The sequence below is a fragment of the Onychostruthus taczanowskii genome, unplaced genomic scaffold (genome assembly GCF_017590055.1).
Source record: "Onychostruthus taczanowskii isolate IOZ18803 unplaced genomic scaffold, ASM1759005v1 scaffold123, whole genome shotgun sequence".
In the NCBI taxonomy this organism is placed as follows: domain Eukaryota; kingdom Metazoa; phylum Chordata; class Aves; order Passeriformes; family Passeridae; genus Onychostruthus; species Onychostruthus taczanowskii.
Genome location: NW_024498385.1, coordinates 750,296 through 777,969, shown reverse-complemented (window position 1 = coordinate 777,969; position 27,674 = coordinate 750,296). Strand labels below are relative to the sequence as shown.

General features: G+C 42.2%; 1 protein-coding gene across 1 annotated transcript in view; it reads left to right on the top strand.

Moving 5' to 3' along the window:
- The first annotated feature begins 1,057 nt into the window (after positions 1-1,057).
- Positions 1,058-27,674, top strand: part of EGFLAM (EGF like, fibronectin type III and laminin G domains) — a 74,592-nt gene continuing 47,975 nt past the window's right edge. Inside the window, exons 1-6 of the mRNA XM_041396032.1 lie at positions 1,058-1,560; positions 16,907-17,016; positions 18,964-19,047; positions 20,147-20,173; positions 24,500-24,617; positions 24,864-24,999. Of these exons, the coding sequence (XP_041251966.1) occupies positions 1,452-1,560; positions 16,907-17,016; positions 18,964-19,047; positions 20,147-20,173; positions 24,500-24,617; positions 24,864-24,999 (584 nt within the window). The 5' untranslated portion in view covers positions 1,058-1,451. The remainder of the gene's footprint in view (positions 1,561-16,906; positions 17,017-18,963; positions 19,048-20,146; positions 20,174-24,499; positions 24,618-24,863; positions 25,000-27,674) is intronic.

The window sequence follows — 27,674 nt, the reverse complement described above, 5'->3', positions numbered from 1 at the left end:
GACTAGGTTTCTGTCTCCTCTACTTTTCTGACATAGGCAAGGGCTGTCCTCTCCATTCTCTCCTAAAGCCTTTGATTACTGCCTCTAACTTCTTCATGAGGTACTTGCAGTACTTTTACAGAATAGAGGATCAAACTCCCTTCCTCCGATCTTCTGTCCAAAAGGACTTCATCACCATTTCCTTATCTCCTCTCATACCCTAAAGAGGTACAGATTTCCTTATTTTCCTATATCAGCATTGCTCCCACAGAGAGACTGTTTTTCTTCTGATCTCTTCCTGGTTTTTCTCTGCATGTCAAAAAATTACAGCATGGAACTCATTGAACAGAGTATCAGTTTTACAGATTCGCAAAGAGACTGTATAAACATACATAATTTATATGGACGTCAAATCCACTGAAAGTTATCAAAGCAAGCAACAAAATAAACAAATGAAGCAAATTTCTAAAACAAAGCCCACACAAACCCTCAAGACATAACAACTCTGGTGTTTCAGGGTTTATACTGATCTCTAACTAACCAAGCTTAGGATGAGACCTGGAGCAGAGGACAGATAATCTCATGCCTGCTAATACAAAGTTTCTGCACTTCCTTCTGTCTTTTAAATTTCAAAGATGGGATACTGAACCAAATGGATTTGGTCCTTCATCCCACCAATGTTTCATTGCTCTGAAGAGATGCTTTGGATTTCTTGTTTATCTCAGTTTTTTTCTGGTATAGTCAAACTCCAGCACTTCCCTTTGCCTTCCTTCCCCTGTCCTCCCCATCCCCTCTAATCTCCAAAGGGGTTTCTATATTAGTCTGAGTGGCTGGATAGGTCTCAGCCTCCATCTGGGGGGGTGGGGATTAAACTTAATTTATCCTCTTAATTCAGCAACAATTTCCTCACCAAATCCTCTTCCTAGCTTCGCCTTCTCTCCAGCAGTTGGCTAGCATTTCAGCCCCGCACCTTCGGAGGCAAAAAAAAAAGGAAGAAACCCATGACAAATGCCGATGCTCCCTGGGGAGAGCCGCGCTGGGGTTGGGGTCCCGCAGGGCGGATCGGAGCCGAAGGCGGGGGGCGGCAGGGTCCCCGCTGAGGAAGGGGTGACACAGTGCCCCATGGTACCCAGGGGGGCGTCCTGAGCGCCCTCCCCGCGGGCAGGGCCGGGCTGCCCAGCGACCCCGGTGGCGCGGGGGTCTCCCGGCAGGGGACGCCGCGACCCCTCCGGCGGGGCTGGGTCGGGCGAGCCGGAGCGGCGGCGCCCCGCGGGGGAGGCGCCGAGCCGTGCCCCACGCCGAGCGGCCGTAATCCCATCAAGGGGCCGGACCCAGCCTCCTCCCCCTTCCCTCCGTCCCTCCCCGTCCCTGCCCGGCGCGCGTCCCAGCCCCGCTGTCCGCTCCTTGCCGCCCCTCGCCCGCGGCCAGCGGCCCCAGCTCCCCGCTCGCTCGGGCGGGGGGACTCGGCGCACATGGAGGTGCCGGGCGGCTGTCACCGCCGCTGCCTCGCCTTGGTGCTGCTCCTGGCTTCGTGCATCGGGTGTGCGGCCACGCCGCGCAGGAACATCCCCCGCCGGCAAGGTAGGACGGGCGGCAGCGCCAGACGGGGGGTGCCCGCCCCGCGACACGCTTCACCGGCCAAGTTCGCGTCCCTTTGGCGCCGGGGCTGCCCCGGGTCGGGCCGGGCGGCAGCGGGCCGGGCGGCAGCCCCGGGTGGGCAGCGGGGCAGCGCCGCGGGTCGGGCCGCGCCCCCGGTCAGGGAGCTCGTTCCGGAGCTCCGGGCGCCCGGCGGGGCGTCCGCCGCTCCTCGCCCTTCCCTGCGAGCCCTGCCGCCCTCCCACGGAGAAGAGAGGATGCCCAGGCATCCTTCCCACCCGTGAAGTTGCCGGGTCGGTGTATGACCCGTTTCCTCCGACATCTTGCACCCAGTGCCGGTGGGCGCGCTCGATTCCCAAGACAGGACCAGGCTGCAGCTACTGCGGAAGAAATAGGCAAAAATTTGATCCGGTTTTCCCTGGATCCCGTTACCTGCGGTGCGGCGTGAGCAGAGTTAGAAGCCAGGTGAACCTCTAAGCCAGTCAGGGGTGACCTGCCGGGAAGGCTGTTCCGTGGCTGTGGCGGTGAATAACCTAAGACACAGAGTAGTAAATGTGGGGGAAAAAAATTACTAGAAAAGCAATGATTTTGTCCCAGAAATGTGACTGCCGTGTATGTGGTGTGCCTCCTGGTCCTTCTCCTGGCTGAGCGCTACCCGTCTCCTGTGGGAGCGTTCCCACGGCTGTCGCCGGGAGGTTTGCATGCTGATCAAGGAGGTCCTGCACAGCCCTTAGAGGTTGAAAGTTAAAACCCGGAGTCTGTTAAAACCCTTTTACAGTCTGCAGCATATGAAACAGTAAGGTAAAATGTAAACAATGAGATGAGACATAGTGCACGGTGAAGTTTGACATTCTGTATACTTTACAAATTGCGGAGCTAAGAGAAGATAACTATGCCTGGGACTGTCTCAAACACTGGGACTGTCCTGGAGTCTGTGTGACCAACACTGACTCTTATCACTGAGTTCACTGAGATCAGTTCAGCTGAAAATACAAAAAGTTTAGTAAGTTCTGCCTATCTCAAAAGTGTGTGCAGCTTTAGATCCTTTTTGTATCTATCCCACAGTATTGAAATCACTATTGTGCCTTTTCTTGCTCATATGAGAAGAAAACAAATGCCTGTACAGTTGGAAACTTAATACTTAAATACAGCCTGAGCTTAAAACCCTTACTGGACAGATGGCTAATTTTACTGGTCTGACCTTGTCTCTTAGGGATCTAGTCCCATGATCCTTGGTTGTCATAATAGCCACCATTAAGTACTTGAGGAAATTAGGCACTGAGAATGAGTTGATTAGTAGCTTGCATTAAAAGTACTGGATATGTGAAGTTGGGGAGGCAAATGTGTAAATATTTTAAGATATTCTTGGACTGTAACATACTGTTGTACTTGTTTCCCCTAATCACAGGAGAATGGCAGACGTGCGGAAAAAGTATTTCTGTGCATTAAATTAAAACAGCTTAGAGCTTGAAAATTTAACTGTAGTGTTGTGAAGGAAATGAATTAATATGTTTGCATTGTGTTTACCTTTCTTTTGTCGGCATACATTTTTATGTTAATTTTTTATAGCATGCTTCAGATTCACCAACTGATTCAATCATCCTTTTCTTCCTTCTTTTGCTGTATAAGAAGTAATGAGTTTTATTGGGCAAATTTTTTTCAAAATCTGTACAAACATTTCAAAATCCACATGTAGCAAGATTTGAAGACGGAGTTCCCCATACAGATCGTGTGCAGTATTTATATATGAGATATATCCCATCTGCATTTTGTGGGGACTCTTGGAATTGAGGGCTCCCAAGCATCCCATGACCGGGTCCTTACTATGAAATGTTGCTCTCAAAACACTCAGAACAGGTGCAGTTTCAAGTAGCTGGAACATCTCTGCCTTGTTTTGCAGCATATCATATGCTGGGTGGTTAAAAGTGGAAAAGAACTATTGTTTACTCACACATCCAAAATTACACATTCAGTGAGTAAAGACATAAGATAGAAAAAAGTTCTTCAGGATTTTTTTTCTTTCATTTTGCCCTTTTAATAGTCATAGAAGTGAGACTTGTACAGGAATTTTAACTGAGGTGAAAGCAAGATGTTATATGAAGAGAGAAGTCATAAAACCAGCTGATCTTCAATAACAGAAACTGAATTGGAGGTCCTGTGGATTAAAAGAAAAAGGATAGTAAAATGGATCTCCATTTTTCCCAAGTTTCAGTTCAGGGCTTAGTTTACAAAGATCAGTTCTGTAATCCCAAGAAAGCAGCAAAGTGAGAAATCTGTTTGTGAAGTTGAAAATATGTAGTAAAATGGCCACAAATGCAACTTCTTAAAATAATCTTCAGGGAAAAAGGCTGTCATACTCAAATACAAGACATTCTGATGACGGCTAAAATAATTTGAACATTTATTTACAGTTACATAATACATTTTCTGGACAAGAAAATGGGATGACAGACTCTTTGGAAAGGGCTTAAAGTAAATCCTTAGACACCGTGTGGTGAATAGTATAGCTAGGAACAGATTAGCCTGGGATTCTCGGGATTCTCTATATCTTGTACTCCCAGAAACTGGCACTCATACTGCTACTTTCACATTGTTTTCTTGCTTTTGCCTTCTGCAAAGGCACAGGTTTTTCCCATCTCTATTTCAAGTTTCAACTGATTGAAGACTAGAGTTTCTGAAGCTAGCTCCCAATGTGTTACTGTGCTACTAATACAAACACAGTATTTAATTTTAATAGTTGTGTGATTTTAGAGAATTTTAGGGGAAAGAGCTGACCATCCTGTGGCTATTCATGGCATAAAGTTCTTGCACTGTACTGCATTGATGCTTCTTGAGTGTAAAATTCCAACGCCCTGTAGAATAATAAAATGGGTAAGACGGTCTGTATGGAGAATAAAAATAATCATATCTGATGCTTAGGAATGCTTCTCCTTTTATAAATATATTATGCTTGCCAGCTAATACAAATAAAGAATTTGGCTTGTATCTCTTTCCCAGATGTCCACAGCAGTAGTTATCACCAGCTTTCTGTGTAAATGCTGAAGGAATCAGACCAGTTAAAGACTGAAGACTTTACAAGAGAGTAGCACTCAATACCAGGGCCAGAGTTTCAAAAGAGTACAGATCCTTGTACTACAGTAAATGACTTTTTTTTTTTCCCAAAGGATTTGGTGCTGGGATACTTGGATTCTTTAGAAAATCTGACTATAACAAGAGCTGCTGCATAAAGAACACTTTTGAAAATCTAGCCATATTTATGTATCAAAATAGGTCAAACTACCTTGAAATCAGGTCTACAGATATGAAAAATGCAACAGGCTTTGGGAAAGAAGGTGCTTATTTGAGTTTTTAAATATTACAGTTTTTTGGAACAACAGTAGGATGAATTCTTATTCACTGTCATAATAAATCCCACATGCAAAGCATGTAAGGGTAAGGTTGATTTGCGGCTGGGTGTGAAGTGTCTGAGAAGAGGAATGACTCGGAAGCTGAATGATTCCTAATGTGAGTGTTGTGGAACTGTCAGAGACAGTGCATATCTGTGAGTTAGAACTATTAAAGAAGATGTGAATAATTTATTTGAGGGAAGATTAGTATCATCCTCTTAGAGTTTCAAAAATGCTGATTTATTCAACAGCAGTAAAATCAAGCACTCGTTGTATGTGTATTTGTTGTTTGTCACCTTCAGGTGTAAGTTGCATCACAACATTATGTGACATTCTCATTTTGATTGGACTTCCTCTTGTACCCTGGGGTCCTTGGTCTGGTAAATTCTGAAAACTGATCAATCACATCCCCACCTCATGCAGATAGGAGCATTCTGATAATACTTTCCAGGGCAGCAGGAATTAGTCCACTTGAGCATGATACTCTGTGTGTCACTGCTACTCATTTTGAAGTATGTTTTCTGACTTTAGTTAGTCTCACTTGCAGCAAAATGTCTTGTGCACTTTCCACCATGAAATTGCAGTCTTCCTCTGTACAAGGAAACTTTCAGTAAATGTTTTTCATTTGCACCATTTTGCCAGTAACAATGTCTGAAATGACTATTCAGGCTTCCACCAGTGTTCAGAAAGGTAAAATTAGCCAAAGCATTCTATACCAGATACTGGGACTCACAGTGATGCTTTGGAGAGGAGGGGTTGTTTTGGAGTTAGGGCACTAGAGTCATCCTTGGGAAATCTTTCTACCTTGAGGCTGTCACAGACTGTTTCTGACAGTTTGCCAGTCCTTCACAGGCCAGATTTTTATTTTTGAAATTAGGAATGTAGTTTTTTTAAATGCTTTTATCCTTTTCCAGCCATGCCACTTTAGACAGTGAAAATACTCCTATAGGGTGCTCATCACAGCTGTACCCCAATTTTAGTCAATGCTTTAACTGAATAATAATGTGTAGGTGATTTTCTTGGTGCCTTCTGGTGTGCCTTGCAGAAAAAAACCCCTCTTTTTCTCTCAGTTATGCTGGACTAGACAAGACACAGCACTGTGTACTGTTGGCAGCTTATTAGATGTGAACACATCCAACAGTGATACTCACCTTAAACTTAATGGCAGGGATTCTGAGTGTCAGTCACCCAAAAGACATCCTGAGGAACAGAATAGCACCTTGTTTTCTTAAACTGGAAAATTTCAGTGCATGAGTTCTCTTCAGTGCCCCCTAAAACTCATTTATTAGCTGAGAGAATACTTGGAAGTTTGTAACTCCTCAGGTCATGCTTAAAGTGGGACTCACATTTTTGCATGTTTCTATTTATTCTCTTTTAATAAAGTGTTTATGGTCTTTTTAAAATTGAAAATAAAATTAATTTTAAAAAGTGACTATTATTGCTTCATGTCCTCAAAACAGGACTGATAGGACCTTTTCACAACTTTTCTATCACAAGGAAATGAAACTCTAAAATGCTTATAGAAAGTTTTTCATATTAAAAAGTCATTAAATGATATTAAAGTTACCTGTAATCTAAGCAAACAGCCATGAATAGGTCTTTGCAGAATTTATTATTTCATTATTGAGTGTACAGTTGGGTGCCATATTTATCAGTGAATGTGTGATGGTGGTCTATGATGGCATAACAAAAGACTTCCTAAATCACAGGGACACAGGAGATTATGTTAGATGTGTGATCTTGAATAAGATTTCTTAATTGGCTTCTGTGCAAACAAATTATCTATCTAAAAAAAATCCCACAAATCAAACAAATTCCCAAATCTGTTCTTCATGACTTATTCCAACTGAAAGGAAATACTTTTGGGTAAGGCTAGGCAATATTTCATTTTATTTTTTACTTTTAGTGAAGATGCTTACACATGACAACCAGATTAGTTATTTTACATGATGTGACCATTCAAACCACAGCAAAATATCAGCATTACTTTTTCAGACTTCTCAGAGCCACTGAGCTGAGAACAAGCGCACCAGAATTCATCTTCGAAAGTAAGTGCTTCGGGAGGGCATAAGCCACTGAAAATTGAAGGCTTAGGGGGAAAGCTTTCTCACAACCAGGTGCCTAACTCAAACCTAGATAATGATACGCTGTGTGATGATCCACAAAACTCTGCAGGTGAGAGGTGTATAGTGTGAAATACACCAAGTTCATGCCAGTTCTTCCACTGAACATAGGGTAGCTGCGCTCAGGAGTAAAAACGACTGTTGAGGGAAGTCCCTCAGGATATTGGCCTCTAATGAAAAAGGAATCCACACAATATTGGTAAAGGGAGCCATTTGTTCAAAAGGGATAGGACAGCTATGTCGTGGGAGAAACCCTTTCTTCTTTTGGGTTGGATCGCTGTAGGTGGATAGCCAAAATGCGTTGGCTTTCTTTTCTTAAAAAGATGTCTCGGTTAAGCATCGCCGAAGTTATCCTGGATAATTTTTTTAAGCTAGGAAATAGAAACCATATGCAGGTGCTAAGAGCTGAACATGGCTTTCTGAGTGTATCCCCAAGGAGTGATAGGGTGTCTTTCCCCTTATATATGTTAACCTTACAGCGAATAAACACATTTTATGTAACAGTGCAGATAGCAGTCGTGTCAAGGACAGTTCTTCTGAGAAGCAGACACTGAATGGTTCTGAATTTCCCTACATCTTCAGAGGATAGTCAGTCCAGTGTTATTTGCACAGAAGGATCTCTGAAGGTGGAAGAATCCCAGAACAGATTACTCTTCCCACCTCTCTCAATTTTAAAAGTAGGTTAAAATTGCTGGCATCTATGAAAACAATGGTATACATCAATACCTATGTACATTGGAACTTGCAAAATTGTCTTTCTAAAATGATGGGACATGAACATCCTGTGAATGTTTATCATACTACAGAAATCGTTCTGATCTTTCTGCTGTGACAGAGGTGTTGTTGCACATACAGAGTTTTAAATCAAGACTGGCTTTGTGTTTCTGTGCTCAAAAATATTTTGATAAAAATCCTAAGGGCAAAAATTATACAGTATTTCATTCAAGTTTAATTGCTTTTATGCATTAAAAATTTCAACTAGAGTATCATTTTAAGAAAAAGGAAGCCAAGCTATGAGTAAAACCCATCAAACTGTAGATGATGGAAAGTACATGTCTAGGACCAAAATTTTTGTGGTTTAATTAGAGATTGCAGAAGCCAAAATCTGTTCCTTGGAACTGAAATGTGAGGTCTCTTTCATATTCTGCTTTCTAGACAATTACAGAAGAAGGTAACATATTTCCAAAAATAAGCAGGCATTTTATGAGGATGATTGTTTACAAAGATGTTGGCATTGCAGCTGATACTCCAGCCATGCATGGAGATTGGTGTCCTGCTGGCATTTTTAGTTCCTGTTCCCGTTTCATGATGTTCTTGTTCCCATGTGAACCTGTGGTGTGCAGGTTGCTAATGTTCCCATCTTAACTGATCAGTCACAATGGCAGAGTTGAACTTCGCAGCCAAGAGCTGTTTCTCTGTCCATGTGTGTGCCAAAGGACTCACTCAGTAGGGTGAGATGAGGGTCTCCCAGCCATTTACCCCTGCAGAGCCATAGGGTCATAGGATGGAAGAAGAAACCTGCAGAATATAAGAAATTCTTTCAGGGACTTCTGGACAAAGAGCAAGACAGCACCTAAAATGGCTTTAAAGGGGAAAAAAAAGCGAGCTGTTTGGACCAGTTCATGCCAAGTAAAGGGCATGGTTTCCATGAGGCAGCCCTGGTAGAGGTTTGGACTCTACAGGCTGCAGGAGCCTGAGCAGGGAAAATGCTTTGAGAGGATTAGGGAGCCTTAGATACTGGCTGTGTGGACATCATGGCTGTGCCTGGGTCATGTGCTATTTTCTGCCCTATGTATTTGTCCTTTATGCTGGGATATATTTCCATGTCTCATTGTCTCTTGCACCAAAGAGGGTTTTGTCCTTCCCTGTCGGTCTTTTAGCGCTCACATCCTGCTGCTTGTTACTGGTTCTTAGAATGCACAGGCTGTGTCCCACACTAAATCAGTGCAGGGATTCAGGTTTGAAAACCACAGTTATTTCAGTCACTTAGTACAGACAAAGAATTTCCTCTGGTTTTACTGATAACGTCAGTGAATAGAGAGACTTGCTGACTGCAGAAGGTATTGAAGTTGTCTTATTTCTTATAGAGGAACTGAGTTGGGGAAGAACTTCCTGCTCTTTGAGAAGATGCCAGATCTTCTTAGGAAGTTAAATACTTGTGGGAATCATACAAATGTATATAAATGATGAGGGAGTAATGAAGATGGAGCCAGGCTTTTCTCAGTAGTGCCCTGTGACAGTGATGGAGGCAGTGAGCAAATACATTTTTACTGTGAGGGTGACTGAGAATTTAGCCTGAGAGGTGGTGGAGTCTCTGTCCTTGGAAATATTCAAACCTCTTTATGCAAAGTCTTGGGCAACCTGGTGTAGCTGAGCGTGCTCTCCAAATGTGCCTTCCAGCCTCACTCCCTCTGTGATTTTGCAGAGTGTCCCGAGGATCTCCTGGAAACATCTTTTTCACCTTGCAGGTTTAGCTTCCTTTGAGCTCTCCTCCACCCTGTCAAAACATCAACTGGACCAACTACTCTGCTTTCTGCAGAGAAATGAGTGTTTTCTGGCATTGTGATCAGTATAAAGTGGGAGGTTGCTACACTTTGTGTTGTGTACCTCTCTGAGGCCTGTGCCAGAAACTCAGGGATAATTAACCCCCATGCTGATTTTTGTGATACTTTCTGCGGCAGGACCATGAATAATGAGCTTCAAAACAGTCACTTAGGACTTGGAAGGATTGTGGAAACCCAAATGCTGCATGTCATGTCCTCCCCCTGCACATTTGTTGCCTGTCACATAGTCAGCTTTGTCCTCTTTACACTTTAATCTTTTTGCATGTGTGTACGTAATGCATGTGTGATTGTCTGGTTGTAATTTTTTTCGATCTGGTCACTATTCAGGAAGCTGCCCTTTAATTATTTTCTTGTGCTAGGTAAGATGTTTCTTCAAGAACTCTTTTGTTCTGGGTTTCAGCAAGAAAGAAATGTGCAGTAGATAAAGTGAACCAATTAAGGTACACCAAGGAGAACACTTTTCAACTGTCGTGAACAATTTTGCCATGTGTTCCACTGAGTTAATAAGATTTGGACAGCAAACACCTGAAAAATAAGATATTAATTGATGGGATCATAAATTTTCAAGTTATTTATTTGGCATTTTTACGATTTCACTGGCCTTTTTACTTTTTGAAGTGCTGTGGTTTGTGAAGCTCCTCCATTATTTATGCTTCCTAGCACCTCAGATGCATAACCCATGAGACAAAAAAGATGGGAGATGCCAGGATATGCTACTGGCATGCTGGTTCCTAAGCAGCCCATCCCACTGATTACAAAAGTCTATTACACAGACAGGGTGATGTACTGTTGCTTGATTTCAGCTACTTCTGGCACTTAAGTTGAATCTCTTAGACACGTTTTTTCAGCGTTATTTGAAAAGTGCTGAAGCAGCTGATGAGAAGGCAGGCCATGGCAGGGCAGGCAGTGTAATGGCAGCTGGTGGGGCTGGCTGCAGCCTGCCAGTCACTGGACACATCCAGAGGGACAAGGCAGGTTGGAGCCCAGACAGGAAATCCCAAGCCAGGAAAAATGTTGAGCTTTACATTAAAGCAGCATCAAGGCTGGAGAAGGGAGAAGTGATCCTCAGTGCTGTCCCATCCCTTCTCCAAGAAGGGTTACCTATTTCCTCTGCCAGGCCAAGGTGCTGCAGAGATATCAGGAACTAGGACAGCCATGTCCCAGCGCTGGGGCTTCAGTGGGCAAAGAACAAGCCTGGTTTAGAGGAGTAAGCATTAGATTTTGACTCAGACTTCCAGAAATACACTGGAAGTTGTGCAAGTGGAGAGTCTTGGTGGGGGTTTTTACAGGCACCTATACTCCATTTCCTCTGGAAGTGGAAAATGCTTCCATTAGGAAAGCATAACTTCCACCAAGTCATCCAGGTGCAGGTACAAAGTATGAACGTATGCACTTGTGTGAATCAAACTGGCCTCTGAGCAGTAATTATTAAAAACACAAGCCTGTAAGAGTTGCCTAGAGATTGCCTGATACGCTCATTTTGACTAGGGCAAGACAGCTACAAACTAGACTTTGCTCAGAGATATGATGTCCCCTGCTTTTTATAACCTTAAGCACCAGGAATTCTTCAAAAGTGTGTCCAGGACATAACCATCCATAGCCAGAAATTTACATACATATCTCTCCAAAAGTTGGTGTGGTTTTTTTTTTGTTTTTTTTTTTTTTTTTTTTTTTTTTTTTTTTTTTTTTTTAAAGGTAGTTACTGCTTTTCCTTTTCAGTCTTTGAAGTCACTTTTGCACTGTGCAGAGCTCACCTCCTCTCTCCTTCCCTTTGCTGCAGCTGGAACCTTTTGGGAGCAGAGCCTTGCTCAGGAAGGAGTGTAAGGAGAGAACTTCCCCTTGCTGCCTTTCTGTTCAGTGATCTGCAGGGCTAAGGTACAGCAGGAAAAGCCACAACAAAGCCACCAGTGACATTGTGCCTGTTCGTTCTTAATGGGATTCGTGGTGTTGCTCTGTAGCTTAAGTTCTGAGCTTTGTATCCTTCACTCCCCTTCACTGGGCTATAAAAATCCCAGTGACTGTCACCTCAGTTGTCCCTGGGGCAGATAACAGATGCTATATAAGCATCAGCAAGACATCACATGAGTCCAAGCCTGTTATTTATTAAAATGTTGAGATTTTTTTTTTTCATTGTGGTTTCTTTTGCAGTATTTTTAAAGGACTGATGAAGGTTAGTGTCTCCAAAGACTTGTGCACTGTAGTTTGGATCAAAAACTGTGGTGCCTCTCTAGGGCTGTGCTACCTGCCATCTCTGCTGCAGGATCTGATGCAGTGGTAGGTGATTCATTCAGAGAAACAACTATCAAGATTTTCAGTGTGTGGATGTTTCTACTCCTGGTGCAGAACCAGGACAGGCTGCCTGAGATTTTCCAGTTTCGAGTCCTTGTCCTTTGTATTTGTTGTGGCTGAGAAATTCTTGCTCTCTTACGCACTGCTGCTGGGCAGTGGGAGCTGGAAAAGGCTTCAAAGAAATTTAAAGATGGCATATTTTTTTCATTTAGAATTTCCTGACCTTTTCAGTTTGTCATGTTGTCTTCCTTCCACTGTGGTGTTTGCATAACTTTCGGTCTGTAAAATAAGGGAAGCAAAAGACCTTATCACTGTTTATTGTTTAATAAATAAGGATTTCACCAGTATTTCACTGAGAGAGTGAATAGACTGTTCTACACTTTGTTTCATCTCTTGGAATGGCCAAGCTTTTTTCCTTTGAAAACAGTTATTACAATTATAAAATACTATTTTAATGAAATTCATAGGGAGGTTTTGTTGTTTTTTTTTTTTTGTGAATTGGTGAGCACAAATAATGTTTTAAACAAGAAATTCAGAGGTATTTCTGTAAAGTGGTTTTTTTTTTTTTTTTTTTTTTTTTTTTTTTTTTTTTCCTGAAAGCTTCAAGTTAGAATTAGTTTGAATTGTTTTTCTTAAGCTTTTTAAATTCCTCTTTTCTTACATTGTGACAGGTTAGTAGGTACAACTGGCATTTCATCAACAAGTTTCACTTGTTTTCATGGGACACAAATGGGAGACACATCAACCTGGAAAATAAGGAGCCCTTCAGTCAGTACTTCTTATAAGGGCTGTTACCCCCAGAGATTTAAGAGTAAAATACTGAAATGCTTATCTCCTTTCATTGGCTTATGCTCTCTCATTAAGAGTAGTACAGAAAATGTAGTATAAAGATTTTGATTTCCCAAACTACAAACTCATAAAGATGAAATTAACCATCTCTTTTCCCGTGTATGTATTACTGTATTATTGCATGTGGATTGTATCAGTGAATTTGCATGTTGTTTCAGGATCTGCAAGTACCTGTGACTACCTGCATGCCTTGATACAGCAACATCTAAAAAGAAAATATTAAATTCAAAATATGATTAAAATTCTAAAATAAAACTTTATAACACAAATCCTTTCAGATATTCCATTCTTCAGTGTTTAAGATTAAAACTGTTTTTAATCACTAGTATTTTAATCTAATTTAAAATTTGAATCAGTTTTGAAATTTGCTCTAAAATAGTAGTACTAGTAGTATATACTAGTATGGATGAGCTTTGTCCAATTCATCCAAAGTGCTCCAAATGTGAAGCTTATCAACATTAGAAATGTATTTGGTTTAAATTTGAGGTTTTTTCTCACAATTGTTCATCACAGTAGTAAGATTTTGGTTTCAGTCCATGACTAGAAGGAAGGAAGGAAGAGGTTCCTGCATAAGCAGATTTTTTGCAGTAGCTGTAGGAAAGGATCTGGATGAGGTGGCTGCTCCTGAGCCCTGCACAAGGCCAGCATGGGTGGATTCACTGGAAGTGTTTCTACTGTGTACTCGAGGTGACTGCACAAAATCACAAGGCAGACGTGGAGCTGGCATTTCTGCTGGTGCAGTCAGTGATGGCAAGGAGCATCCCGAGGCGCTGGTGTGTAGCAGCATAGAATGGTAGAATGCTAAGGGCTTGAAGGGACCTTAAAGACCAACTAATCGCAATCCCCTTGCCACAGGGACACTTCCCACTATGCTGGGTTGTTCAAGGCCTTTTCTAACCTGACTGTTAACATTGCCAAGGTTGGGGCATCCACAACCTCTTGGTGCAGCCTGTGACAGTGCCTCACCACCCGCACAGCAAAGAATTTCATCTCTTCATTGCAGTAAAGGATAATGCCACTGATGGGCCCAGGCTGGGGATGTTCCCAGGAGGCATGCATTTAGCCTGCTCACCCTGATGGTAGTCCATGGGTGTTTAGTGTAAGGGCAGAGGCTGTTGTATGTGACAGTGAGAGCCACAATGAAAGTGACACTTGTATTGGTGGCATAAGGATTTTCACCATTTTTAATTTCAGTTACCTTTGTGAAGCAAAAAATTAAATAATGGTCATTATTTTGAAATGGCAAAATTTACTCCATCTCAGGGAGACTTATGTATTCTTCAGCTCACTTGGAGGGCTTCTTTGGTGACTTTTTTACTGGTTTGGTGTTTTTTTGCATATTTTTAGAAGGATGGAACCAAAGACGTATAAACAGGAAGGAAAGTAGCTGTAAACAGGAAAGTAAACACAACATTATCAGCTCAACATTGTTTGTCTAATGAGGCTAAATCCTCATTAAGTTCTTGTGTTTCATATACTTTCACAATGTATAGTCATAATATGTGTGAGAGTGCTCCCCCTTGATTCATGGCTTCTTTGCATGGCACTAGAGTCATTGCTCCCATTACCATAAAAGCATTTTGGACAGTATCAAACTTTCTGTGCCTGATGGCCCAGAAAGGAGAATGACTGTGTTTGTACAAAACATGTTTAATTTTATTGTGTATATAAATTGGCTCCTTGTTCTTTGTGATCAGAGCAAATCTCCATGCCTTCTTAGGTATTCACTGACCCAGCTGCAGAGGGCCCTGGCAGGAGGATCATCACTCAGGCAGGTCTTCAGAGCATGTACAAATAGTGGATATGTCTCACCCCCCTTGTCTGCAGACTCCCCATCCACGGGGTGCGGAGGGGAGGAGGCTCTGTTGTGGTTTTGCACTGTCCCTAGTCCTACCAGATTGACAGAGGTTTCACTCTGAGTTTTGAGAAGAGGTATTTCTGACCCCAACTGTAGGAGAAACTACAAATACCCCAAGAGTTTTACCCTTGAAAACTGTTTATTATTTTTAATAGTCTAAACATGACATTTGACATAAAGATGTAAATGTTTAGACCAGCTTCAATGTCTGTGTTTAGTGTGACTAATACATGATGCTCTGTAAAATCATGCAAAATACATTAAGCTCAGATTTATCTCAAAATGGATTGTCAGTAGAGCAGTGACATGTGCTGCAGCAGTTGTGGTCAGCTGACAAACCGCTTTGATATGGTTGTTCAAAAGCCATGACATCTCCTGCAGCTCAGTGCCAGAAACAGTGCTTGTGTCAGATCCTGCCATCACTTTGCCATGGCTGAGAAGGGAAAGTTCAGTCCAGAAATGGACATTTTTTACTTTCTGCCAGGTTGTGAGAGATTCTGACAACCAGAAGTGACTCTGAATCCCCAGACGCGCATCACTGAGCTGTCAGGCCAGGAGTGGTGACAGCAGAGGACTCTGGGACTGCCACGCTGCATGAGATACTCCTCTCTGCCTTGCCCTCTAGCCTCCCCAGGAAATAACTGGGTGCATGGGTCACAGCTGCCACTGGCTTTCTTTTTCCTCTTGGCTCCTGGTCTGGGCATGAGGCAGCAGGTCCCCTGCAGTGTGAGTGCCATGTGCCTGCCTGTCACCCGGCTTTGTCTCGGAGAGGGCAGCATGCAGCGCTGTAGTGAGCGCTGGCCATCACCTGAGGCTGCTTGCAAAGACAGTGCTAGGGCTGATGGCACTTACACCTGGTTTCTAAGCAAGCATCCAGCCACATTCCTGTTATGTTAGGGGAATTCCCTAACTTCTAGGGATAACTAAACAGGGAGGATAAAAATATAGTGGTCTCCGGCTCCTTGCTATTGTTTTCCCTGGCATAGTCCGGGGCTTTGTATTTACTCCACACTGACAATTTATAGGCCAGTGTAACTGAGGCCACTATTTGGCTCTCTGTGTCTCTTTCATCATCTGCAACCTGGAGATAGTAGTGTTTTCTAGGGCTGAGTGAATAATTCATTATGTGGCTCCTTATAAAACAGATGTTGTCTCTCTGATTGCAGATAGTCTACAAATGGATTGCATTTTGTTCAAATTTATTTGTTGTTCCAAATTATTCACCAAATACTTTCAGTAAATAATGTTACTGGCCTATAGTGCATCCAGAATATGAATTTGAAACTTGCCTTACATGACTATTTGTCATTGCTGGTTAAAATTCATTATTTCAGCAACTATGCCTTCCAGCAAATTTGTCTCATAGAGCTTCCCCAGAAAGTAACACAAAGATGCTATGAATATGTTAAGACTGAATGTTAGGGGGTATTCTTTCTTTCTAATAATACTAATGCAGCTGAAATGCTAATCTGCCTCACTGGGTGTTGTGGAGGTTGGAAAGCTGTTTTCTGAATGTGAAATGCTTCTTAAGTGGACACTGATATGCCAGTCCTGGCTGCTTGTCTCCTGCCTCTCTAGGTAGCAGGTGGTGTGTGGTTCCAGCTACTGCTGAGTACAGGGCAAAAGGTGAGCATAGGAGGCAGCAGATGCTGTGTCCAGAGCCCCTGGGCCAAGCAGGAGTCCATAGGACTAAGTCCGTGCTAATGAAGAAAATTGATGATGGCCCAAGGAACATGGCATGGTTTGGCTCTCTTCCACACAGTTGGATTTTCCTTCCCCAGAGATGCCCATGCTGACTTACAGATATGGTGTGTGAGAGGCGCTGCCTTCCGGACCATTCCTGGGAGACCTTCCCAGTAGTCTGAATCTGTGCCACAGCTGTACTGTACGAGTGTGAATGTCCCTGTCTTTGGGTCCTGGGTAGTTTCCAGCATTTCATGAACATATTTAAAAGACTATGAATTGTTCAATGGCATTGCATGATGCACTGGGTGCTCCTAAGCTAAGCAACAGCTTGCCCACTAAGAATAGGAGATGTTCCCCTTTGCACCCCCTCTCCTGGTGTTCCACTGCTACCTTGGAAGTCAGAAGTGGAGAGGGAAAAGGGGCACCCAAGTCAAATCTGAGTAGTGTGTGTTTGATAGTTTGGAGTCAGGGCAGCTATTCTTCAGGCCTATTTTTCAAAGACATACCTGCCAGGCAGCTAAAGGAGAGGGGTTTTGTCCTATGGCTCCTTACATGATGCCGTTTTGTTTTGAGCAGATCGGCTGGGGCCTCCTCTGGATATTCTGCTGGATTCAGTGAACTGCACAGCGTTCAGCGTGCAATGGAAGATGCCAAAGCAGCACGCGAGCACCATCACGGGGTACACGGTAAGCGCTGCTCCCTGCTGCTGCCTGGCCTCAGGCTGCACACACTGAAACCAGCAGGACAGCCCCTTCTCCTCACAAACAGTGCCGCTGCCCAGAAAGGGGCCAGGGGACAGTGGGCTTCAGCAGACTGAGCTGTAACCTTAAAAAACAAGCAGATCATGTTTTAGAGACAAGCTGTGATGGGAATTTGGGTTGGATGCCAAGGGCCTGCAGTGGATATAGATTGCTTTTCTGTTACAGTTTTCCTGCAAGGGTCTCAGTGCTCTCTGATAAAACAGTAAAGTAGAGCAGAGCAGGTCGATATTGCACTGTGCAAGTGAGGGCCATGCAGATCCTTTGACTTGTACTTCCAGCCTGAGGATTACTTTAGCAGGAATATGTTTTCAAACTAAGCCTCTAAAACTTGCCAGACTTGCACCAGGTACAAGGGAAGGACTGTTTCATGGAGTCTGTTCCTGGATAGGTACTGCATAGAATCTCTGGGAACCCACCTGCAGCCATAAATATCAAAAGGGCTTTTGTTTTATTCCCCCCTACCTCAGAAGTCAGTTTCTGTTAAAGAAGCTGAAGGATTTTTCTGTTGTTCTCGGCAATTTTTTCAGGAAGTGTGTGACCCCCATCAAGCCTCTGCCATGTTACCTTCTGCCTACATGACAAAACAGAAGGGCTAGGCTAAACTGGTTACTGTGTTTTAGTGTGCGAGAAGAAAAACAGTGAGCATGAACATGCCATTCATTCATTTTTCTTAGGTATTGTTTTAACAGGTATTCCATGGCAATGAAACTCAGTGCCAAAGTAGAAGTGAGTCACTGGGAAATTAGCACCAAAGGTGCGAGATGTTGACTACAATGTGTTGCTTTCCCCTTCAAAAACAAAAAAAAACCCAAATAGCAGTTTTCTTATTAGCATTTTCTGTGGACAGATTTGAAATTTTCAGGAATAAAATGCCCCAAATTCAGTTTTATGTAAAAAGGTGGGAAGCAGAATACTACTGAATATTACTACTGCTCTGTATTATTAATGTACACTAAGAGAAAGAGAAAAATTCCTGCAATAGGTATTTCTGGTACACATCCTCCTTTATCCCACAGTCTTGTAAATGACACCAGTGCAGCCCAGCTGCAGAGTTCATTTTATTGTTATGAAAGTGCTATGAACTAGCATATGGAGTCTAAAACTCCAAAAAGCACTTGCTCTGGCCAGGAGCTGCCTCAGGTGGGCTTTATGCATAGCTGGGTCCACCCTTCCCTGTGAAAACAGAGATGCAGGGAGTAAGTGGCCTAAGTAAACAATGGTCACTCTTCATGCATGCTGATCAAGCTGATCACAAGCTGAGCTCCACTTCTTTTTTCAAGCCTTGAGCTGGTGTGTAGCATGATCATAAAACCAATGACAAGCAGCATCAATAGTGCTCTACCCAAAACACTTTCACTGTAGTATCTTGACCCTCTGGCATCTCTGGGTCTGTGTGCACAGGAAAGCAGATTTCTGTCTCATTAGTCTCCAGTACACAGACATGGAGAGACATTTTATGATAGAGCAATTTTTATAATGTCATAATCATGAAATGTCAACATCTTTCTTGTATGAAGTAAGGTGTCTGTATAGTGCAGACTAGTCCCACAGATCTCCAGCTGTCCATGTTAACCACAGACAAATAATGCACAATGAAACAGCTCAGGCCTGTGCTACAAGCACACAACTGTGTTTCACATTAGGTAAGTGTATTCACTGTGTGATGGTGTCCTTTGGTAACACTGACAACTTCTAGCACATACGTAAGGAATATTAAAGGACTTTAGCTTTTCCTGCATATGAAAAGGCAGGGGATCATGGGCTCAAATTCTGTCCTCAGTGTGAGAATAATGCACTGGTGCACTCATTCTTAAGTTATTCTGAAATACCGAGTTATTGCTGTAACTGGTTTGGCTGTATCTTCTTCCCAAGGTCTTTTACTCAGAAGTTGAAGGTGACAAAGCAGTTAAACAGCTCTCACACGATGTTCCCCTGAGTCTGGATATGATTAGCATGGTGAGTATTTCTTTTCATCAACAATCAGAACACTTGAGCAGAACATGCAAGTGGAAACATGCAACTGTCTCCTTGCAGTTTTGTGAAATATGGTGAGGATCCAAGCCCCAAATCTGCTCTGGATATTGAGCAAAAGGAAATCACAATGTTTTTGTGTTTGAGTGATGCACTTTTTCTCCTTCTTGTCTTACTGTTTTATCATGTAAAACTATTGGGACTTGCTCTCAGCTTCCTAGTACTGACCTTTGTCAGTAAACCTACTAAAATAGAACTTTTAATCTTAAATGCATGCATTTTCACACATGGAAGGGGTGGCTGCACTATAACTATATGTGTATTGCAGTGTCTGACACAGCTGTGTGAGCTCACATACAGTTTTTGCCTCTCTGTGAAACTGTGGCCTCCTGAAATAGGGCCACTTTAGTTGCAGTTCTGCAAGTTCATATTCTAGAAGATTCCCCCACTGGTGTTTATTTCCTTCTTGAAAGGACTACTTTTTTTCATTTCTCTCCATTGTTTTTAAAGTTACGTTTTTTTTTCTTTTATATCTCCTTTACATTCTTGCTTTGGTTTTTGTTTTTTGGGTTTTTTTTCATTTTTCCCTTCTCTTTGCTCCTTCCCTTTTTCTGCCCCACTTCCTCACTAGAAGTGTGAGTGAGGAGGATGCTCAGATTTCCTGCAGGTTTCCGTCACTCTGTTTGTCAGATCTGACTTCTGCAGGATCTGGAATCACAGTGAATAAAACAATATTGCCATCATGATATATAATTTCTTTATTCATGCATTATTTTCTCCCTCCTTATCTTTATCTCTGTGTTCCTTTCTCACCTTTTTTGTTTCTTAAAAACTAGTTTTGCTAGTAGTGATGAGAAAGATCAAACAGCACTGTTTTTTTTTTTTTTTTTTAATCTTAATCTTAATCCTGACAGCAGTACTGGGAGAGGAAAATCTGGTACTCATGCAGATGACTAACAGCCACACAGACTGCTGTATGCTTCAGCATTGGTCTTGTTTTAATTCCCTGACCCATTATTTATGTGCTTTTGCCATCACTTTTTATTGTTTTAGTTCTTAACAAGTCGTATTTGCTTTTTCCCAGGGTCAACCTGAAGGACAAGCAATTTTTGTAAGTATTGCTTCACATGAAACTTGGTCACAGATGTGATTAAAAATAAAATTGAACGTTTCTGACTCTGTCTCTCCAGAGACGCACACAAAAGTGGATCTCAAATGTTGATTCTATACATGATCTTTTTTTGGTCAAAATGGAGCAGATAGTAGCCTCAAAAAGATCAAAATCCACAGGTGGACGAGGTGGATACATGTAGGCAAGGTAGCTCCGTTTTTAGCAGTGGATAAACCTTTTTCTCAGTCACCAGAGGTATTTATGGACGTCTTGTTTTGATGGAGTAAATTTGTGTAAAAAATGAGATATATCCAGGCAGTGAGGATCTGGAAATTTTGGGGACAGTCAAGTAGTCAGACAGACAGGAGAAGGGAAGAGCAAAGTCAGGCAGTTGGAGAGAAGGTGAAGAGGGAAAAACCTGAGCCAGCCCAGAGAGAGCCAAGGAGAAGGAGGAGCACAGGAAGAGGCCAGCCTTGCAACGCCCAGGAGGAAGGAGTGGGAGACTAGCTACTAGTATAAAACAAGTTTGAAAGAAATACCAACTCTCTTATGGCTTTGCAGCTGGTGAATTAATCAGATTGATTATTTCCAGTCCTGCACTCAGTCCAGTCTGCTTCCTGTGAGCAGTAAACAGGTTGGGTTTGTTGTGAGCAGGAAGCAAGCAGGAGGTGCTCGGGCTTGGATGGGAGAAGGACAGCAATTCCAGTGTTTAACTGAAATTCCTAGCATCAACAGCCTCTTGCAAACTTTTGTTTTCTGAAAGCTATTTTAGGAATAGAGAAATCTCACATGGTTGGTGGAGCCCATAGAGCTTCTGTGGTCTGAAGTAAGTTGAGTTTGTTTGGACTACAGGAGGCTGAGTCCTCAGGATGCACTTGAACTAGGACTATCTGGTTCAATCCTAGCTGAGCTGAGTCTGGATTATGGCATTTCAGAATTGAGGTTCCATACTGGGCACTTTTTTTCTGCTTGATAAAAATAACACTTCTGAGGGGTACTTGTGGAGAAGTATGAATGGCTGGGATTAATCAGCTCCCAGCTGTCATTAATCCTCCAGGAAGTGGTGTTCTCGATGAAATGCTTTCTGTTGTATTCATACCAAACTCAACAGAAATCTGCAAAAGTTTTGTGGTTAAGTCTGCATAGTTAATGTTTCCATCACTCCTCTCCTGGTGCTGGGTATGACCCTGCTGCTTTCTTGGAGGCTTCTCTGGGCCACGTGGGACTGCTGTAGCAGCAAGAGCTGATTTGCACTGCCTGTTTCTGTTTATGTGTCTATGTGTTAGCAAAGTGGATAATGTATTGTTGTGTATTATATCATCGTAAAGTAGAAAATATGTAAGTGACAGCAGCCAGGGGAAGTGCAGATGCAGTACCATTTATTATAGGTGGTTGTTCTGATGGGGCATAAAATTCAGGAACTCCGGTACACATAAAAAGCTAGAAGAATCAATAAAAATTAGTAGGCTTTAAAGGTGGGAGGTTTTAGGCTGGGCACAGAGCCCTGGAGAGCAACACTGTTCCCTGTCAAATTACTAAACATACCAGTACAAAATGGGAAGTGACCAGCCGAGACCAGTAGTTCAGGGAAGGAGTTGTTGCCAGGGGACAGTGTCATTAAAACCAGCTCAGTTCCTGCAGCTGTGCTGTAATCCAGAGTTTGATGTTTTTTGGATTAAAGCAAAACAGAAAACAGACATTCCTCTGGAAAACAATTTGTAATCCTGGTTTCTGTGAGGCAGTTTACTGAGCCTCACAAACAGTTTCAACACACTTGTAGGGAAGGCAAGCTGTGTGGCAGGGCAGGGAGGGATATAGGGGATAATCTATGTGAAATTGGCTCCCCTGCCACAGAAAAGGCATCACCACATCTCAACAATGTGAGACTGTAATGAATATACCAAATGTCACTTATCAGGATTTTAGTTAGAGAGTCATGCAAGGCAAGAAAGTGAGGCTGGTGACTATTGAAGCATCATCAGCAACTGAGTGTTGAGTTTGGGGCATCAGACTTCAAAATATAGAGCCAATGTGAGTGGAGGGGAGGCTACAAAAATTATGGAGATAACTCTTCAAAATACTACCTACATTTGTTATCTATGAGGCCACTCTGTCTCTTGTGAGAGGAACAGAACTTGGGTTTAAGACCTGTCTTCTAAATACAAGCAAAAAAATAAATTAAATGTGTACTCCCAGGCTACTGGACAGTGGGGCACAAGGAAATGTAGGGTTTTTTTCCAGGATCTGATTTGAAAGTGTTTCTGGTGTGAGGATGTTATTCCCTGACATTGCCACAGGTCAGGGTAGCTTGATGGTGTCCTGAATTTTTGCTTATTCACTGATATCCTGATCTTTGAAGATTAGATGTTTGGTTTCAGAGATACCCACTGTGTGTTCCAGGGCTGTGTTCTTGGAGAGGGCACTGCCAGGAGGAGGCAGGTAGCCATGTGTGTAGGGCATGAGTACACCTTGCTGAGGTTTTGAGAGCACATACATTGAACTTGCTGAATACCTTAGTAGATATTAGGGCTTTGATCTTGACTGGCCAGGCACTCAAAGAAATTCTCTGCTCAGTTTATTGTAGACTTGAGTCTGGAGGTAATAATATGAGGCACATACATGAATATCTAACTCATTCCAAGGGCCAAGTTCCTGAATACTGTGAAAACAATAAGACAGATAATGGAGGATTTTTCCTCATAAGCATGAGTGAAATAAAGAGGAATACTGGCAGGAAAAAAATGCACATATATTAAGGGTAGACAGACAGTATGTATAGCATGGAGGATGGAAAGGCAGGAGCTGGGGCATCAGTTCTGTCACGAGGAGGAGGTACAGGGTTTTCAGCAACTGGCTTCTCAGATCACATTGTAAAAGTTCTCGGTCCCTTCAGCTGTGAGACTGAAAGACCCAGATGAATCTTTCAGGGTGAATGTTCTTCTGCCTCTCTCTGGACAATTACTATTCCATCATTGTTATAATCTCTGATTCATCTCAGATCTGTCCAGATCATTCAAGCATAACAAGGGTGAATGATGGAAAAACAAGATAGTGGTCAGGTGGTCCATGCTAATAGGAAATCACTGTTGGAACTCCAAAACCATGTCCAGAGAAATGACTGATAGCAGGGTGTTGCTGGACAATGTTGTAGTAGTAATGTAAGTTCCCCAAAGAGTAGCGAGGACGTGTTTTTTCCCAAAAGACCATCAAAAGGAAATTTAGCAGTTAATAAAATTTTGGGATTGTTTACTATTTTAATGCAACTGGAAGTGCAGATTTAAAGTCTGTTCCAACATGAAGAAAAAGGAGAACTCTACATTTTCAAATGCACTGTGACTAATGTGTTTAATATCAGAGAATGAAAACCAGAAGAATAATAGCTGTAAAATAGGCTTTTTGTAAGTGCTTATTCTTCACACCAGAAGAGTCTGTGGTATAGAACCTGATATTTCTGTTTCCTTGTACATACTGTCAAGCTTCATAAACCTGGGATTAACATAGTCATTCCAGGTAGGCTGCAGGTAAAGAATACTAAATTTCATTACATTTGTACACACTCTCCATTAAAGACCAGATCTAAATGTCTGAGGCTCATCCATGCTATGTGCAGCAGCCAGTGATGAAGTGTAATGTTTTGGTGATGTTTTCTGGGGGATTTGAAGGCTCCTCTGAAGAGTATTCATCAGCCCGAGCTCTTCACATGGAGCTGAGCATTACCTCCTTTGCGGTAGTTGTCTGTGGGTTAATCTTTCTGTGTTTATGGCAGAAGGGCAAGTAAGGGAAATGCTCGCTTCAGGTCAAGGCTGTTAGCTGAGCTCATAAAATTGTGAGAGATGATGGGATAGGGCTCTGCTCCGTGAGAAATTAAGGATCATCAGTTCACACTGCATCAAATTGCTTTACTCTCAGGAGGTTTTATGGCCTCTGAATTTAAAAGAGAAATAAAAACAAACAAGAAAACAAAAAGGGGAAAACACACCAGACTGATACCAAATGCTAGCAATTGGCTCAACAGAGGGAATAACATGTGACTTTGACTTCACCAGTGAAAAAGCTGGATATAAAATGCAAATTTCTGCAACCTTATGAGTTATGTGGAGAAATGGGTCCAGGTCAACCTTGTGGATTCCCCTGGGGTAAAGCTGCAGCTTGAGAGGAAACATGATTCTATTTGTGTTTGTTATTTCTGAGTGTACTGGGCAGGGGACAATCTTCCAAGGAGAGTACGGGGAAAACACCATGTAAGATCCCTGAGTCCCAGCTCCCAGCACAATCCCCAGTTACAGACTGCTGTCACAATGTGCTTTTCTGCTCTTGACTTGGCAGGATGTTGTTATTGGCGGCCTGAAGCCAGGCACTCCGCACCGCGTTAGCGTTGGAGCGTACAGCTGGGCGGGAAAAGGACGGCCCAGCATGCCCAGGGAGGTGACAACTTTATCCCAAGGTAACTCTGCCTGCCGGGCTCTGCTGCAAAACTGGCAGGGCAGATGCCTGTGCACTCACACCTAACCTCTGTCATGTGCAGTATCACGGTATTTCACTGGTACTTTTCCACATGTGTAGGGTTTTAGAGGGGCAATAGCGTAAAGGGAGAAGCCTAGGAATTTGATTCCTAAGTCTGTGGGTGTTGGGTATTGTGTGTAGCAACCCAGCTGCTTCTCTAATGCTACTCCTTTGCACTTCTTCTTAGATAAGTGCATGCCTCCTGCGCCACCCTATCAGCCCCAGATCGTGGTGGTTTCTGATTCAGAAGTTGCGTTGTCCTGGAAGCCTGGAGTGAGTGAAGGAAGTTCCCCCATCCAGTACTACATGGTGGAGTTTATCAGGCAAGTTTGCTGGTGAAGTCTGAATTTCAGTGTTTGTGCACTACCGTGTTTTGGGGCTTTTTTAACCTCAACTGCACTATTCAACTGCATATAGATATGATTTATTTACTTACTGTGTATTGTATGCTCAGTTGTCCTCTCAGTGTGTGTTGAATTACCATGGAAATTTAAAGACAAAACCAGAAAGGATCCAATTTGTTGTAAAATCTCCAGTAAGTTGTACTTTCTGATGGAAGAAAAATAAGGTCTGATTTGATGTGTTTCTTCTAATAGCAGCCTGGATTAATCAAGTTTTAAGTTTCTCCTGTCATCAAATGCTGTCAAACCATGCTGAGAAAAGAATGTTTGGCAGAGTGGTTTCCCTGGGCTACTTTAGAAAATAATCCAAGGACTGAAAATTCAGTGTGTTGGACAGTTTTACCTGACAAAAGTTATAAATCATAGAAATATCAGTTTTGGAAGAGACCTTCAAGATCATCCATCCCAGTCATCAACTCAGCACTGTAGCCCCTAAATGACTAAATCACATAACCCAGTGCCAGACCCAGATGCCTCTAGAACATAAAGAATTGCAGAATTTAGGCTTGCTTTGTTATGCTAATGCTAATCAAGTTTAAATGGAATGTTGATCTCTCTATTTAGATCTAGGGGGAAAAGTGGAGTGTTGGTGGGGTGCTTTTTTTGTTCTTTTATGATGAACTCTTAAAATTTGCAGCAGTAGAACTGAACTGTCAGAAGTTCCCAGTCAAATTGCTTTTATAAGCTGCATAAAAAGGGCCAGGAGGAGGTGATTGTATCTGCAAGCATAAACAAGTATCTGTACTTGACATATGCTTGTGTGAGCTAATATCTGCATACAAATCTATATATTTTTATTTGTCTCAATGTTTACCCTTATAGTGAATGTAAAATTCATTCTTTCAGTCCTTTGAGCAAATACTTGATCACAGGTTTTAGTTGAGGTTCCTGGAAAAGAAGAGAGAATTCATTCTTAAACTACTCTGATCTGTAAAAGGTCAAAAAATTGTTCTTAAGGAAAACATAGTAATTGTTAAAAAATAATTGTTGTTGTTAGAACACACAGGAAGAACTTGATTTTCAAAGTATGGGTACAATCTAGAAGATATTGAGATAGCAAAAAGATACTGATATAGCAAAAAGAATACCCAGACTGAAAACCTACTTGTTAACTGATGCACTTTGTATTTGGGCTGAAAGCCCCCATATTTAGTTGGAGGCCATCCAATTCAGTGCACTGTGAGGAAGGACATGGGGCCTGAAGATACTTATCTCCTTTGTGTAATGTCTGCTGTAGACCTACAGTGAAATTTCTTCAATATCTATTTTTTGCACAGTTTTTATCTGAGCTTTTTGCTCTCTCTCCATCTCTTCCCTCTCATTTGCTCAGTTGATGGGGAAGGGATTTTGTTGCGTTCTGATTGACTGCACAGTGGAACCTGGAGGCTTATGTACATTTCTTCATAGCACCAGGAGCCTGCTAATGGAAGAAGTGGGCACTGTTGGCTCCATCTGACACACTGAAAGTGCACCCTTGAATGTTTTTGTTCCATCAGGGAGTGGAAAGCTGCTGTTTAGGTCAAAAGATGCAAGTGATTGAAATTTCAGTGTTTCATTGGCTTTAGACTTTGGGAAAGAATTTGCTAACAGCAAAATGTTTTGATTACACTGTTTAGTTTGAGGTTTAAAGCTAAGTCAAAAGTGCCTTTGTTAATCTTGGGATTATGCTCTCTTAGACTTGGAAGCTTGGTTGTATATTTGGAGTAAGTTCAATGAGCCATAAGCCCTAATGGCAGGTAAAGGTAAACATTTTACTTTAAGCTTCGTTGTCTTTTGCTGCATATAGTTTAAATTACTATAAAATGTATTATCATGAGTTAAAGCTAGTAAATTAAACCAATGTGAGACTAAAAAAAATCAGCTCAAGTAAATTAGAAATGGGTCCTCTTATGTCAAAGAAATACACTATTATCCTCTGATTTTGCAAAATTAATAACTTTCTAATGCAAATCTGTAATTTTGCTTGGGCACAGCACAAATGTCTAAAAACTATGACATTGTTTAAGCAATTTCCATCTCCTTAAAATTAACTTTATTATTTTAACCGTAGGAAAAACATGTTGGGACAAAACACTCCTCTCAATTGCTCAGCTGTGATACTGGGAAAATTCACTGCATTCATGAAAACTCAGTATGTTAATGAGATACCAGAATCTAATCAGAACCAGAGCTAGCCTGCATCCTGTCTCTACTCAGGGTCTGAATTTGGTGCTTTATTTAAGCACTTGCCTGAGGCATTCCCCTTAGGACTAAAGGAAGTAGTTGGTTCCCTACAGGCAGTGGAGGGTAGCAGGCAGCTTCAGATATAAGATGAACTGAACTAATTCAGGCACTGCTGTGCTGCTGACTAACAGAGAGTGCTAAGGAGATCACAATCCCACTTGTCTAAATACTGAAAGTACGGAGGGAGACTGTAGGACTCACTCTTCACTGGACAGTTCTAAGGGAATGTGCAGTAGAATGCACAAAATATATAAAACCAAAATATATATGTCTGTGCAACTTTGTAGGTTCAGTGTAAATATTCTATTGGTTAACAGTGAGAAGTATTTAATGAAAAATTACATTTTAATGAAAATATCTAAAGCGAGACCCCA